Source organism: Numenius arquata, chromosome 18 (genome assembly GCF_964106895.1).
Source record: "Numenius arquata chromosome 18, bNumArq3.hap1.1, whole genome shotgun sequence".
Lineage (NCBI taxonomy): Eukaryota > Metazoa > Chordata > Aves > Charadriiformes > Scolopacidae > Numenius > Numenius arquata.
In genome coordinates this window covers 9,177,079-9,194,124 of record NC_133593.1, presented here as the reverse complement: position 1 = coordinate 9,194,124, position 17,046 = coordinate 9,177,079, and the positions used below count along the sequence as shown (strand labels likewise).

Here is a 17,046-nt window from a genome sequence, read left to right as displayed (position 1 = left end):
ATTCTATATGATCATTTGCATCGCTCAATCAGTCAAACTGAAAAAATTTTAACACCAACGAGGAAAGCTTAAACCACTTTGAATTCATTCTCAAACGAACAATGCACTGGGGAAGACGATGAGGTTACTGAATACAGGCTCCGCTCTCCTCTCCAACCAAGCAGCCTGGGCTTACAGCCCCAGCCAGGCTCTCTTGGAAACCGCAGCTTCTTTTCTCCACTTTTTTTCAATGGGAATTGCACAAGTGTTACACAGAGATAACTCCAACCCTCTGCTATATGGAAGACAATTCTTTTCATGTATTTTACATGGTTCCTACCATTGAGGTAAAAGGCTAAAGGCCAGAGAGAAGAGCTCGCACTTTTTTTTTTTTTTTTTTTTTTTTATTTTTATTTTTAAAGGATGTGCAGCATTTGGCCAGGGGGAAGTTCTTTCTTCTCATGTATCAGGTATCATAAACGAGTAATATATCTCACTTTCTCTTTAGATTTCTAAGATATGAATATAGCTCAAATTCCATCCTTTTGGGTCACATCAAAGCTACTATTAGTTACTACTATTTGCTGTCACAGAGGAATCATATAAGCACCACTTTGAAATCACTTCCACATGCAAAATTTTAAAATACTCAGTAAAAATCCAAGATAATTAATGTTAACTATAATAACAGATGTTTATTTGAACTTAACATAGACTAACCTTAGTAGTTTAGCACAGTATTTATATCAATGCTCATTTCAATTGGGGGCACTTTCACCAACAATCCACATTTGAATGTTAAGGTTAGACCCAATTCATTTTCTTCTAAAATCTGACCTAATATTTTTAGAGTGCCAACAAGAGGAGAGATTAAATTCATTTTCTAACAGATACATCCATTATTCTCTGTGGAGTACACTCCAGTGAGAAAGCAGAACTAAGAACAACCCAACGCACCCATGTTCTGCAAGCAGAAAGCATATCTTGTTCCTCAAACAAGTGTTCCTCCTGATCTCTAGATATATTGAGCTTCTGACTTCTCGTTACCTAACATGTAGGTTTTTACACAGCTTTTCAGAAGAAAGTGGTAATAAGACAGCTGAAAGCATAAACTTGTTTAAGATTTATATATAAATGCATACATTCAATCATATTTGCCTCAATGATTAGATGACTTGAACAGAATGACACTGCTTATAAGAAAACCTGGTAAAAGCTTTAGTTTAAAATATATATCATGTTGTATATGTAAGTGTGTACAATTAGTTTGTATTAGCTTATTAGTTTAAATTTATACTTTTTATGCAAGTAGGAATTTTAGATAGTCTACCATTGTGTCCTCAACTGGGCCCATATATTTCAATAGAAACTGAATGTTTCCTCTGATTTTCAGGTGATCTATTATAAACTAATCAACCAAATACCTTATTAAAAATAAGTTATTATGAGCTTTACCAGCCCTATCACATAATTCAAAAAATAATCCAGCAACATCTAATTGAGCAAATTTACATTGCATGTAAAACTAGTATACATGAAAAACCAAATTTTATTTACCTCATATTTTCTCTGTTGAGAAACAGAAAAAGAAAACACGTAACTACTTGTTGAATTCTCAACTAGAGTGTGGAGGTTTCACCCTTCAATAACTTCAAATTAGGACTGAAGGTAAAAGAATCATCCTAGAGCTAATTAATATAATGTGTAGAGTACAGTGTTCGTAACACTAATGAGGAATAACTTCCCACATTCATTTCAGATTTTTGAACCTCAGTAAGAAGGTCATAGCCTGAGGTGAAAGGAACAGCCCTAGAGACAGTGCCAAGAAGCTAAAATGCCAAGCCCTATTTTTATACTCTGCTTCTATTTTTAGTTACATCATGATGGAGTTACAGAAACGATAAAAAAAAAAAAAATCATATTCTCAAATGAGAGTAAGTACTCAAATTCTATATTGTAGATGAAGAGGAAAAGAAACTAAACTTGAAAAAAGTGTTAGGTATCATTTAAAAGACTTTACTGGATCATAAAAGTCTGGCAAAAATAGCCTCAAAATCATATCCTCTGAGAAAATGAACTTTGAGGAGCTGCCCACAATTTTACCCAATTAATCAAATATTCCTTTTACTGTAATTACAGCTACAAGAAAGTGCAAATGCTTCCCAATTCAGACTTGTCTGTGTCTAAGCACATTTTCCGATGTTCAAAGTTTAGCAGTCAACTTTTTAATCCTGCTCTACCAATAAAAAAATATCAAACTTTTCAACTGATTGCATGCAGAGTTCAGAACTGGTGAGCAGTACTACTGCTTAAAATGTTGGTTCAGCTACTCAATCGCTAGTTGCCCTTAGATGTTTTCCATCCAATATAAACTGAGGTAATCCCGCAATCTAGTTAATTCGTTTAACTTCTGTATTAATTATTGAAGCACCCAAGGGCAGCTATTTCCCTTGCAGTTCTAATTTATGACTCTGATGATTACTTCTTATTGAATGTCTTATTAAAGGTGGGTAATGTTGTTTCTTCCCAATGAAGTACAAAGGCACAGAGGAAATGTTTCTGTGAAACAAGTCCACAGTCTGCATTCATTTTATCTAATCATTAATATGTTACAACAACAAAAATCTAGAATATTTCTTTAGCAGTTGATTTTGGCTAAACCAAAGATGAGCACCTACACTATAGTATGTAGCAATGGCCATTTGTAGTTTAGCAGCATGTCACAGGTTACCAACACGTCATGGACACATATTGTCCAGGACACATTTATTTTTATAAGCATTTGCATTACGTAATGAGGATGGCATTGCATAAGGCAGTCTTGCAGCATGGTTCAAAGAACATCTAATGTTTTAAAGCGTGAACTATATTTCATCTCGTTTTTCACTTTTCTTTCCTAGTCAGTGAGAATACTTCCTAGGAGAAAACAGACCAAAAAACAGAACACACAAAACAACATGAAGCAAGAAAATGCTGCAGAACAGCCAGAGATTATTTCAGAGTGACATCAAATATAGGAATAAATAGTACTCTTATTATCTGTGTGCTACATGCCCTGTTGCTTTTGCTTTTAATGTCATCATGTAAGCAATTGAGCAAGACAACAAAAAATGAATGAGAACATACACTGCTGACAGGCAGTCAAGGTATTGAAACTTCCACTAAGATACTGTAAAGCAAACCAGAAGTTTAACCTTAATATCAGGAAAAATATATTTTTTTTAAAATCTTCTGTGGAAAGAACCACAACTAAGTAGCAAAGAGCTTCACTAAGAGTAGCAGAATCTATGCAAATTGCTCTTGGGTCAAAAAAATCTCTGTGTGAAAAGATTCTAATAAAATTAATTCCCTTTAATTTGGTGTACTACTAGCAACATTCATTGAAATAAGAGCACTGGAATGAATATATTCCCATAATCTGTTCACAGGAAATTTTTTTAAATTTTTTTTTTAATACTACATAAAGTAACTTTCAAGCATAGTCACCATTGCACTTGAAAAACTCAGCATCCTTTTAATCATAAATTAGTAAGTTTTAAAATGTCACCATATATGTTAACCACTACAAAATGTAAATCTGCAAACTAAGTAGCTCGTTGTATCCAATATTCCTTTTTTTAAAAAAAGAACATCAAAATCTGATTTGATTCAGTATTTTTAAGAGTGTGGGTTGCCTTAAAAAGCAACATAAAGACATCTCTCACCAAGTAAACCACCAGTTGTGTTTTGAAAGTGATTATCATTAAATGCCACTTATTTGTAGATTATAACTTTTTCCAGTCTAAAGCATACAAAATGTACCCATCTCTGTACGTTACAACATCACCATCATCCAATAATGGGTTGAATTTCATAGTAGCTTCTTTTACAGAGCAATAAGGCATTAACAACAGCACTGAAGTTCTCTCACCTTCCTGCATACGCTTCTAGCGGATGATTTAGAATTTCTCTACAGAGAAGCACCAGGATTTCTAGGAGCGAAATCCATTGGGTCTGAGGACTTCGGCATCAGCAGCCATATCCACAGGCTCTACCCATTAGCAGCTGAGGTTGGTGCTCACTGCTGAGTCCTTGTGTCTCCCGGCCACCGCCACTCGCTCTATAGTGATGGCTGGCAGTAGCCAGCTCAACAACTACCCTCAGGAAGAGATTCCTTATTCTTGGAGGAACCTCCAGTGAGATATTCACACAGCTACAACCCACCCCACCTCCCTTTCCCTCCCTCAGCCATAACACTGTCCAGCTGTTACCCAGGAGCCAGCCAAGGTGCAGAACCAAATCATCAACAGAGCTGGGGGTGGGAAATTTAATGGTCTCTGTCAAACCTCCTCATTAACCATTAGAAAATTCCCAAAACAGGTGCAACCAATATCTGCTCCAGTAATTTATTGTGAGCACAGGCCAACATTATCATCATTTCCATTGTAAAACCTCACAAAAGAAGATTAAACAAGAACCATCTTAAAAAGGAATGGTATTTCTTTTTTGGTTGGTCCTTGTGATTAATATTAGAGATGACAAGTAGTTAATCTTATTTCCTAAAAGGGCTTTGAGATTGCAATCAATGGAATAGGTGATAAAAGACAAATTATAAAAGAGTAAAATATCACATCATTTAATATGATGTTAAGAAAGCCAGTCTGGCGTAATATATGAATTTCAAGTGACAACAATGCCAGCTTTCACATGACAGGGGTTAAGAAAGCAAGTTAAAAACATGTACATTTGCTTTTTAAAGTCTCTTCACTCATCGGTGATGGAGACAGCAAGCAGAACATTGTTTTCAAGCTAAGAGCTTACTTTACAAAAAAAGATTTCTGCTCATGTAAAATTACCATGAACAATTCTTCCTCTAGCTTAAAAATGCAAGTTGAGGGACAAAAGCTCTATTTTTATTTACTGTCCACATTTTACATAATTCCATTGTTAAAAGATTGAGCCTATATTGAGTTTCTTAATTTTTCATAGCAAGACTGTGGGGAATACATAAACCTAAAGAAAAATATTTTCTCTCTTTAAAACAAAGAAAGGGTTAATTAAAAAAATCTCACATCCAATACTGTATTTTTTAATCCTAAACTCAAGATCTATGATATTCTGTAAGTGTTGCAAAGTATTCTGTGAAGAAATTGAAAAGGGCAGTGCTTTAAAGTTTTTCTTTTCACGTTCCAAGTCATATCAAGATCTTTGTAGTCCTCAAAACAATCATTTTGTCACTGGCACCTTAGTTAAGCACTTAAGATGACATAACATTAAATTTTATTTTTATTTTACTTACCATCTTTTGCAAATCTCAACACTGGAGAAACAGGTCTACTTTCTAAGCTGCCAAAGATGCTTCTAAATGAATTTTGCTTGAAAGCAAAATATTGTACCACCAAAATCACTGAGAGTAAACCTGAACCTACAGATGACACCAGGTGTATCTAGTCCCATCAAAGCTTAGGGGGAAAAAAGAGAGAAAAGGAAAAGCAAGAATAATACACATGTGAAGTTTTCAAATTATTTCATTTGTTCAGGGAAAAAAAAAATAATAAAGAAAACCAAAAATGTAACAGCAAGATAAATTTGTTCTTCCTAGCGGCACAACTTCTAAGGGTGCGCTACTTAACTCAGCCTGGCCCTCTCCTCTCTTAGCAACCACATCTTTGTTAATTAGTTTTTCAGATGTCTTGTCAAGAACCAGCTTTTTAAATACATTAGATTTTAATAAAAGTATCAGTCAGAAGAGGAAAAGAACAGACCATGATATGTAACTTTCTTACACCAAGTTGGTAACTTCTTCCTTTAAAGTCAGTCAGAAATAAGGTCTACTTCTGGACCAGTGGAAACAAGCAATGGAGTCTCCTATTTAACAGTTTAAGTCCTTAGTATACTTGTTTCTACATAGAAACTATTTAAATTATAGAGCTTTCTCTTGAATAAGATGTTATGGAAGATAATCACAAAATGAACTTTCCAGCTATCACCCAATGTTTCAATGCAATTCTTCAAACATTATTCTTTTTTGATTATTTTCTTCATCTAACATATCTCCTATTGATCAGTTTCGTTTTGTTGAGGATCACTAAGAAAGCACACAGTACACAATTTGTGGCATTTAGACAGATATAAAGATTACAATAATCTAATTTTCCAAGCATATGCTGTCTCTAAAAGGAAACCAGGAACTGGAAATCTTAAGGGGAAATATGAGTCTTTTGGAAAATAGCAGGAAAATCTCATAAATAGGAACTTTTTGATACTGATTTACACAGTGGCAGAAAACTATTATATTTTTTCATCATTAGCAATATGTTTTCATTTCTGAGATGGTCTTACTTTCCTCAAAAAGAACTAAAGCTGTGTGCTTAAAATAGCTGAAAAACCAGCTGTTGGATCTTTCACAGTAATGGGTTTTATCCTCGTGCTACATATAGTGCAAACCAGTCATTTGACTAATATATAGTTACAGTTACAGAAAACTTCCTTGCTAACAACATACCAATAAAATATTCCCCTTCACATGAGTGTTCATGTCTTTTTTTTTTTTAAGTACCATCATAACCATTTGGCATGAGAGTAGCTTTACTCATATGAATGAATTTTCCCATCTCTGGAATCACCTGACCAGTCGAACCTTTAGCTGTAAAGGGGGAAGACATTCTACTTTTGCCTGATTTATAATCTTGTGACAATTTTAAGTTTATTTGGTGACTGGAGCGTGTACTGAAAATACAATGCTTTACCTGCAGAACAGTTTTGCACACTTGTACTTACCTCAGATTCCACCATCAGTCAAGAAAAAGCTATTTGAGTTTAGTTCTCTGTATTATAAGTTGTTAGATATGGCTTAGAGTATTTTAAAATGTTTTAAAGAACATTTTGCAGTTATCTTAGCTAGGCAGGTAGAAATCAACATCTATCAATCTTCAGTTAAAATACATTAATTTACTATCTGAAAATGCATTTTCTATACATTGACAAAATATATAAGGCTTTGGAAAACAATTTTCTTACAATTTGATCCTCTGCTCCCTTAATTTTGAGCTAGATACTGCTTTTTTGCTTGTAGGTGCCTATAGAAGGAAGTCTGCATTGATTTCACCATAAACAAAGCCAAAGAGATGCTTCATTCAGTAGCCATCAAAAGATTTATACAAAGGCTGGGAAAAAAAAAAAATAACAAAAAAACCAACCAAAAAAACCCCCCACAACCTGGCAAGAGCTATCCCTCTATAAAGAATCCTCTCAAAATGTCTTTTTTTTTTTTTTCCTCAATAATTTCATCCGTGAACATGGGCCTCAGAAACTGGGGAATCTAAGTCAGCCTTTCCTGGGGTATGGGGACACACAGAGAGAGAAGCGGGTGAGGGAGGAATTCAAGTTCAAAATCGTTTCATAGATATACTTCAAATAATACTTTAAAATAACCTGCTCTGTGTCTAAAACTTTGTTTACAGTAATCTGACTTCAGATTCCACGAGTCTGCTTTAAAGATCAATACGTAGAAGGGACTTGCCTCTCTCCTCCCTGCCACATCCTATGAATGTGCTGCTGTATTCCAGAGAAAGACTTTCCAGAGGTGGCAGGGTGAGCATGTGTGAACAGGAGAGCTTTGTCCTCCGCAGCTATCATTACGTTGTCCCTATCGTCCACAAACGCAGAGGGCAGATGAGAATCGAATAGAAACAGACCATGCAGTTGTAAAACCCGGTTCTTTATTTATTTATATTTGCGACTGAGTAACACCTCTCATTACAATTATCAGCTCAGTGGCAGAAAGCTCCCCGGTGCGCTGTGCATATTTTCACAGGTTCATTTGTCTCCTCCTGTGGCATCAGTTTAAAAAGGTTCCTAAAGAAATGCCACTAACAACCATTTCTATTTCAAGCCTTCAAAGCCAAAGCTGAGCACAATACAAGGCACTGGTAACTGATCTTTAGGTTTCAGTCCACAGACTTCTCACACTGGGAATAGATCCCATCTGTTTCCTCTTTATGCACCAGCCTTTAGAAAGCACAGATCTGGAAACTGCCTCTGCACAGAGCAGAGTACAGCCGGCTTTCCCCAGCTGACGACAGAAAGAGCCCCATGATTATGGATAGCTTTCTCCTAAGGCTTTCTACTCCGCTTTTCTCCCTAGTCTGTAAATGCATGGTGTGGTTTTCTCGATGTGGGTTTTTTTTTTTGGAGTGGGGGAAGGGGCGGACTGCCTCTCTTTCCTTGCCCCTTGTTCTCCCCGCTTCCTTCTTTCTTGGCAGAGGTTTCCCCATTTACAAACCCTCACGCAGGGAACATTTCAATTTCAAGCCTCAGTACAATCAACCACAGGCAAAACCCCCCTCTTGCTTTGGCACCAGAGCGTGAGACGTTTCCCCCACCGCTCTCCCTCCCCAAGCAAGCTGCTCTCCAGATGGATGGCTCTCCCTTGTCTCTTCCCTTCGCCTCTGCGCTCCCTGTCCCGAGGCGAGAGGGAAGGAGGAGGGCAGGGAGCAGAGGCGTCTTTTGGGAGCAGGACAGAGCAGGACACTGATCCCGAGTCGCTCAGCACCGCCCAAGTCCTAAACTCCTTGCCTGGGGGAAATTTCCCTCCCCGAGGACCCTGCCCCGGCCTCCCCCAGCCCCACATCCTGCCCTCATCCCCCAGCATGGAGGGGGCTCCTCCACCGCCCCTCGTCCTGCCCTTATGTAGAGTGAGGGGTCCCCTCAGCCCCACACCGGAGACTCCCCACGCACAGGAGGGATCCCCTCAGTCCCACATCCTGACCCCCTGCCTCCCACCCCACCGGGGGGGGGCGGGGGTATCCCTCAGCCCCACACAGGCGGCTCCCCTCAACCCCACGAATGAAGGGGGGTTCCCCTCAGCCCCTCACGAGCGGGAAGGTAGTGTCCCCTCAGCCCCTCACGGTGAGGGCGTGGGGTGGGTGTCCCCTCAGCCCCACGCAGGAAGGGGGCTCCCCTCAGCCCCATGCCCCCCCCCCCCCCCCCTCAGCGCGGCGGGAGGCTCCCCCCAGCCCGGCACTCACTACTTGTAGAGCTGCTGCAGGCAGAGGTCCAGGCACTCGCCCTCCACCTCCTCCTCCGTGATGTACTCCGAGAGCGGCCGGGGCAGCGGGGGCAGCGGCGGGGGAGGCGGCGGCGGGGCGGGCGGCTGAGGGTCGCCGTCGCCGCCGCCGTCGCCCTCGCTCTCCTCCGCCTCGGCGGTCGTTCCCGCTTCTCCCTCAGCCCCGGGGTCCTCCTCAGCGGCGGCCGCGGCGTCGGCAGCTGGGGGGGGAGCCGGCGCCGGCTCCGGCTCCGGCTCCGGCTCTGCTCCGAAGGGCCCGCGGAACTCGCCCAAGAACAGCTCGAGGAAGCGGCGGTAGCTCTTCTCCTCCGCGCTGCCGCTGCCCGAGCCACCCGCGGCCATTGCTTCGCATTCCCGACCGCCCCGCCGGCGGATCAGCACTGCGCCCGCAGAGAGCTCCCTGCCCGCCGCCTCCCGCCCGCCCGCCCTGCGCGCGCGCTCCCGAGCCGGGCCCGCGGGGGCGCGCACGCCGCGGGACGGAGGGCGGGGGCGCGCGGCTGAGGGGCGGGAGCGCGGGCGGCCCTGAGGGGGGCGAGAGGGGTCCGGACCGCGGCCTGAGGGGGCGGTGGGGCCGGCGGCGGGGAAGAAGGGAAGAGAAAGGCGGGCCGAGCGGGCGGCGAGGGGCCCCGGGGGGGAAGCAGGTGGAGGGCGGGCGCGATGACAGCCGCGCCGATGTGATGAGTCATGCGAAGGCAGCCAGACGCGTAGGTTCCTGACAGGAACCCGGAGGAAACCTGAGCGCACGTTCCCGATTACCTAATCTTTGCCTCAGGATTTCCCTGCGCTCATCGTTTCCGGCGCCGGTATCGCCTCGGCGGGCTCCCTCTCGCTGCCGGGACGGGGCCGGGGGTAAGCGGGGCCGGGGCCGGTCCGGCCTCACCTGGCGGTGCGGGGGCAGCCGAGGGCTGGTGGAGGCTCCGAGGAGCGGTTTTGCAATCGGAGCGGGTTTGCGTGAGGCAAACCGGTATTTAAATGAGGTAAACCGGCTTTTAAACCCACGGTATGTCGGCAAAGAATGTCCTCTTCGGACACCCTGTGGTGTGGCGGGGCCCAGGCCGAGCCCCCCGGCTTTTCACCCGTACCTCCCCAAATATCCACCCTGTTCCCGAGAAGGGCGGATTTGGGGTCATATTTACCCATTTCCAACACCTAGTAACAAAACTTCCGCCACCAGTTTACTTTCAAGATCGGTATATGAATACCCGTGTGGTAAATGATATGTTACACAATATCTACACATTCAATAGCAGTTCATAAGTAGCTGAAGATGTTACACTGAATGAAACTTAAAAGTTATAGCCGGCCAGCGGGAGACAAATTGTAGTGGATATTCTACTGCTGTCTAATAAACGCCTTTCATTTGTGAAAGGCATTTTGGCTTGTTTTATTCATTGCTGCTGAAAAGCTATTTTCAGAGCTATCGGGTGCATAAATACCAACAACAAACAGGTATAATTGCCACACGTTTAAAATAGCTTGTACACACAGGAGGGGACGATATCCTTAATGTCAGCTATACCTTAAAAAGTGGCCAAATCGCAAGCCTCATATGCAAAAACATTCTCAAATTTTAATAGATTATAACAAGGACAGTAGCTTGCTGAAACTTGTTCTCTGCGTTGTAGTTATCACCTCTGCATGTCAGGTGCTGCGGTAAATTTGTCTTCTGTTTGCTGAATTGTTATTTCAGAGCCAAACTAATTTTAGAATATTTCCGGCAACTGCATTGACTGATCATATTGCAATCTTGGGAATAGGTAAAAGCCATGAGAGTTAAAAATGTGATTGTCACAGCCTTAGTCTTTCACAGCCAAAAGCTATGAAAGCAACAGCAAATTGCATAGCTTCTCCTGAAAGGATATCTCTTAAGGGTTTTTTTGTCGGTGTTTTTTTTTTTCAGTATACCATTTATATTTTTTTCGATTTAACATTCATATATTTAGGAATTCTGGGTAGGTTTGAGGGGTAAAAAACATTGCAGCTCTTTTTGAAGAGACAGCCCGCAGTTGCAGTTGATGATGTCATTGCTGGATTTTGTTTGTTTTTTTTTTTCAGGTTTGCGTGTACTGCATCATCAGTGAGTCACAAGCCTCAAGAGAATGCCTAGCAAAGCAAGAATCAGAAAGGTAGTTTTAAGTTCCTGATTAGTTGTTTTTCACTAGTAGTTCAGAAGCAGTTGTAGTTTTTAAGAAACTATAATCCAGATAATCTTAGTGTAATATGATCTCAATTCTAAAAGTTCCTATTATAACAATATCTTAGGGAAGTAACAGCTAATTCAACAAGATGTATGGTCAGGTTCATGTTGTATGGCAAAGAGAAATTCAGGGTAACCAAGAAAAGATTCAAAAGCATTTGGATAGTCTTTTTTTTTTTTAAATTTCATTAATTGTATATTTTTTTAGTTGTTTCAAACAGCACATGAGAGTATCTGAGCATAATACCTACCCTGTTTCATGTTGAAATGTTAAAGTCACCAGATGTCCTTGATTCATCTTGGCAGTCCCCATGTGCTTTTCATCATTTGTCTAATTGCAAAGGACACTAATTAAAATGAAATAGAGTAGAACTCTGTACTCGGGATACTTTGTCAAGTTTTGGCACTACGGTCAAGTTAGTATTGTTTTGCTTCAATATTAAATAAAGAGCCTGTGGCTCTAAGCCATGCTGACATTTGTTTCTGGGAGGGAAGGTGAAAAACCATTCTTATTAACCTGCAATGTGGAACATATGGTAGCTGTGGGCGGTATGGCTAAGTTAGGCAGCCAGGAACCTGCTATCACTTCACTATCTGCAGACAGTGGGGTGGGCAATTACCACAGAAGGTAGCCACACTGTTACTTACTGCTGGCCAGAAAAGGAAGCTCTAGAGAAAATGTATTCTCATAAAGCACTAATCTAGCAGGGGCCTGTTTGGTACTATTATGAAATGTTTTTATTGTTCAGGAACTCTGGAAGCTAAATTGAGAATGCCTCGGTGCGCTCTGGGCTGCTGGGTAGCAGCAGTATGAATGGTTCCTAGGTGATGAGGTTAGGTGGATGGAATCAACTCACAATTCATAAAATTTTGAGTCTGAAATCCTTGGTTTGCAACATACTGTCAAAGAGAGGATAAGACTTGCACCTGACTTGAGAAGAAAACACAGGTGTTTGTACCCTTTCCAGCTTCATCATGTTGCTTTTTTCTTTTTTTAAGGTGTTCATAGTGTTGATTTTGAAGAAATCTATTTTATTTTAGCCTTAAAATGATGTCTTCCTCTTTCTCATTTTGCTGGTGAGAAATAAGCAGGGTTTGAGCAGGCCTTGGGGAGGTGGCCTGAATTGTATGGAGTGCAAAAAGAAGTGCTTGTTAATTTTTTGTAACCTTTAGAAGTTATTCCTGTACACTGACAAGTAGAAAACATGTAGGGGCATTAAGAATGATTTGACAATATTTGATGTACCTATGATATATGCTCTGATACCATATGAAAGAATATAATGGGAAAACACAATGGTAAATAAATTGCCTTTCTAAGGTGATCTCTCTAAAAAGCAGGGCTTTTGCAATAAACTAGAAGTAATTTTAGAAGCTATATTCTGTTTTGCTGGGCAGATGAATCTACCAGTGGAGTAAGTAACAGCCTTTGGCTGTTCTCATTTTGAAGGCGTGTCTGCTGTTGAACGTAGTGTTGTATGTGGGATGAAACTTGAATTGATGCTTGCAATATACTGTTGAAAGAGACTAAAATTCTTTATATGTATTCACATGATCAATATATCACCTCATGAGTGGGAATATATGTATGTCTTGTCTTTTTATATAATGAAATTATTATTGTTCAATTCACTAAAATAATTTCAATTGCTTAAGAGTAAGAATGGCAAGAATTTGAAAGGAATATCGTGAGAAGGTTCTTGTTGACAAGCTGCAACAAGCTCCATCTAATTTTCTTAGGTTCAGTCTTTGTTCAATTGCAGTTTTAAAAAGCACAGTAACTTCTATTACCACAGTTTTACTGGCTCCTCTAACATAAGTACTGTATAAGGATGTTCTTAAATACTAAAGTCCTTATCTCTGTTTCTTTCTCTCACCTTTTTTTTTTTTTTTCTATCTAAAAGAAAAGGGGTTTGGGTCAAGTCAGCCTTTCCAGTTTAGTAGTCAAACATTATTCTGAAATATCCACATCCATTGCAAAACACAGGGTTTCAGGCCTGAATCCCATTTCCAGCTGTCATGGAAATTTCCAGTCCCATTCCAAAGGAAAATTCCATTTTCAGCCTTCCATTCAAACCCCTGTTTAGGAAAAGGGGTTCTTTCAATATCAATAGTGAGAAACAGGATATTAGTCCATGACTATTTAGTTAGATTTGGAAAGCTGTTGGAGAAAAGCATTGTGGAAGAAAGAACTAATGAAAAGCTGAGCCCTTCAAAATGACTAAACAGGTTTGGAACACTGTCAAAGCAGATACAGCACAACGTATCTTGTTTCCCATTAACAAAGACAAAATTTGTTACATTAGAAAACTTTTGACTGCCTGATTGAAGTGTGCCTGTAGATTAGTGCCCATGGGATCGCCTCAGCAAAACACGGCTGACCACAGAACACTTAGTGATGTGGTCTGGATGTTGTCAAATCATGAGACCGTCCTGCAGGCAGGAGCACACCGGAGTCCAATATCTCCTTGTTAAGGCTGATCCACTTCAGCAATCAGTCACTCTTCATTATCATAATTTCCTTTTATTGCTAAACGGAGATGAGGGGTGCAGACCTCCTGGATATCAGTGAACACCAGAGCTTGCTGGCGGTGTTACCGTGCCAGGCCCTTCCTCTGTACTTTCCATTTTTGCAGCACATCTAATCTGAGGCTGAAATCCTGCAGTACCATACTGTGTGAATACAGCACTACTGGAATTCCTAAGCCTGAAGCTCACTTTTGCTCAGAGGAGGCAATGCAAGATGGTGTGCTGCTTAAATCCCATTTATGCTCTGTTCTAGGGATTTAATGGTGTGTGCATATTCTGCCCTTTTGGGGTGGAGGGTGAAGTTCATCCTAAAATGAGAGTAAAGTTTAAGCCAGGCTTGTTAAGGCAGGTGCCTAATGAGATTTAAAAAATTATGTTGGTTCTTCCACAGGCTTACTTTAAATGCCTAATGTAGCTGTGTTGCTAAAATTGCAGTGGTTCATAGTAAATAAAAGAGTATTAGAAGTTACATGTCATAAACTTAAAACTCTAAAATAATGCAATGTGAGATACCAAACTGAGCAAGTATTCAAACATCATGTTTGGAAGCTTTGAGAAAAGCATCCAGATCCATTTAGAACCATTTATTGAGGTCTGTAGAGTTTCCTTTTTACTTTCCCGTACGCATTGTTAGATATTTTATATTTTAAACATTCCCCCTTCTCGTTATTTGAAACTGAAATGTGGTGTTTGTTTTTTTTAATATCCTGATGCTTCTCTGGCTCCATATAAATCAATGACAATTAATTCTTCTTATAAAACGAACAGTACTAGCTATAATTATTGAAGAATGACTTAGTAAAGTACATTCTTTTCTATGCTTCCTTTCAGCACATAAGCTAACATTTTTACTGCTTGTATAGTGATTGAACTATTGCTTTGCATATCATTTATTTCTATAGATACAGTTAAAACTGTGTAGAGCTCAGACTCCAATAAATAGATAGTGCATATTGTACAAATATTTCTTGCTTGTAGGAAGTAAGACAGTAGCTTGCAGTTTAACAGTGGGTGCATTTGTGGGTGAAATTCAGTGCTGGGAAGGGGGCCAGTTCCCAGTGATTTCATTCTTCAGTATAGAACATTATTGCAGAAATCTTGCACCAGCCAAGGGAAGGCAGCTCTCCTGACCCTAATCATCCCAAATGACTGGATGGCTAGAAGCCATGAGAGGTTGAGCACGCCGGCTGGGGAGCCGGGGAGAGGGGAAGCCCAGGAGCGAGTACCAGCTGGCACTGGTTCCTCCGGTCGCGGGGAGCCTGGTGTGGAGGAGGGCTGAGCCGGCTGCTCGGCGGCCCTACGACCCTGCCAGCTCTGGCAGCCGGTGGCTCACATTCCCTTACAGGCGGGCTCCTGTGTGCATGCTTTTAGCAGGGCCCTTGTGCTTGAACTGCTTGGGAACCACAGGTTAACTTCCCTGGTTATCATCCTGTAAAAAAAAGTATTATTTCCCTCATACTCTGTTGTAACATTTGTGTTACTGCAATGTAAGCGCTCTATTTATTCAATTTCCCTCAAGGTACCCTGTTTTAGGACAAGAAAGCATCAAACCATACTTCAAAACTTAATCAAATGTATTTAATATAGAACAAGCATGTGTTAAAACGGTGTAATACAGCTTAATGTGCCGTTCTAAATAAATATGATCCCAAGCATGGTAAAGACAATCTCTTCTGAGAAGCTGGAATGCAATGACTTGTCCTTCCAACTTACGTATCTTCTTTTCAGAGAAAGGGTGGGGTTAAAAAGGCAGGCAGTAAGGATTTCACCTTTGTCATTAATCCATGAAATACCTTAGAATAAATCTGATTCTAAGTTTAGTCCCCCCAAAATAACTGAAGGAACAGTAACTTAAATTCAACAGAAAAATATGTTATATTTTAAACGTACTTTTCTCAGCACTATTCAACATTCAACTTAGCAGCTGAGTCTCCTTCCACATTTGTCAACCAGTTTGTGATTGACTTCAATATGGGACTGATTGCGTAACTTGAACCTCAGCTATGCCTTCATACCTATTGCTATTTCTTCTCCGTGTTTCCTTAAATTTGTTTGAGTTGGAAGCTTGTTGGTTTCTCGGTGTTTCATAGTGGAAAAGGTGCAGACCACATACAGTTGGGAAGAAATAATTTGTTATTTTCCCTGTCCAAACTAAAGAGTTTCAAAGCAGGATTCTGGGCTTGAGAAGAAGTCTACTGTGACCACAGTGTTTTCCTGTTGCCAAGCCCTGTGGTAGATACTGTATTCTTCTTGTGGTTCCTACACCACAAGTAAATGTCATTCCTGCAAAATGGAATAATTCTAAACTCCGTATGATAGCTAAAGCTCTTGGCTTTCAGAAAACTGGGACTTAAGCAGCAAATCAAACCAAATTTTAGTTTTGATTCAGTGCCATGACGTTGGCTAGTTAGAATCTTACTTTTTGTGCAGTCATAAAATTCTCCCATGCCACTCACTGTTGTGCGCTGATGCTACAAAATGCAAGAGAATTCCAGGCACATGTAAGAAAATATCAGCTTGCCGTGGAAGATTTATTGGTAAGGCATTGGTCAAATTCTTTATACGCAATTCTAAGCCTGGAACAGTTTCCTAGTCTCCAGCAGATGAGAACGAAATCTGGCTCATTTAATCTAATTTTGTCTCCACCAACAGATCCTTCTCTCTTGTTCTGGTCTGCAGAGCTGATTTTTATAATAACTTCAATATGAGGAAAAAAATGTAAAATCTCAGCATAGAGAGCCTTCAGTGCTTCCTTTGGATGTTTTGTAACTCCCACTGTTAACCAGTAACTGTAATTTTTTTTTTTTATTTTGATAATGATGCCTGAAATACTGGAAGATGTAACGTTTACTCAGACAAAACAATTTATCTTGGTATAACAGGATCAGCATCTCAGCTGGGGCTTCTGGGTGCTATTCTACTACAAACAAATTAAAAAAACCCAGTCAGCTGAAATTAATAGCATATTGGAGACATGTCCTCACTCTCCTTGCACATGGAAGAACGTGTTGAGGTTATTAAATCAGAACACAGTAAATTGAGGGAAATGGATTTTCCCATAAATATCAAACACATTAGATAGCAGCTATCACTAGCAACCAGCAGTGCTGCTTGAAATATTGCTACAACACTCTTAATGGATGGTTTTCCTTGTGGCTACGTAGCCATGTGCACTGTGCTAGCTCCCCCCTGCTCTTGCACTGCAATACGTAGGAAGCTGTTATTCCCAAATGGAGCGTTTTCTTGCTGACATCACATGCGGTAGGAGCCTTTTGTTTGCCTGTGTCTCCTGCAT

General features: G+C 40.7%; 1 protein-coding gene across 1 annotated transcript in view; it reads right to left on the bottom strand.

Annotated features, from left to right (window-relative positions):
- The window catches only part of PPM1E (protein phosphatase, Mg2+/Mn2+ dependent 1E), a 64,486-nt gene extending 54,989 nt beyond the window's left edge, over nt 1-9,497 (bottom strand). Inside the window, exon 1 of the mRNA XM_074160860.1 lies at nt 8,988-9,497. Within this exon, the coding sequence (XP_074016961.1) occupies nt 8,988-9,367 (380 nt within the window). The 5' untranslated portion in view covers nt 9,368-9,497. The remainder of the gene's footprint in view (nt 1-8,987) is intronic.
- Nucleotides 9,498-17,046: the final 7,549 nt, after the last annotated feature.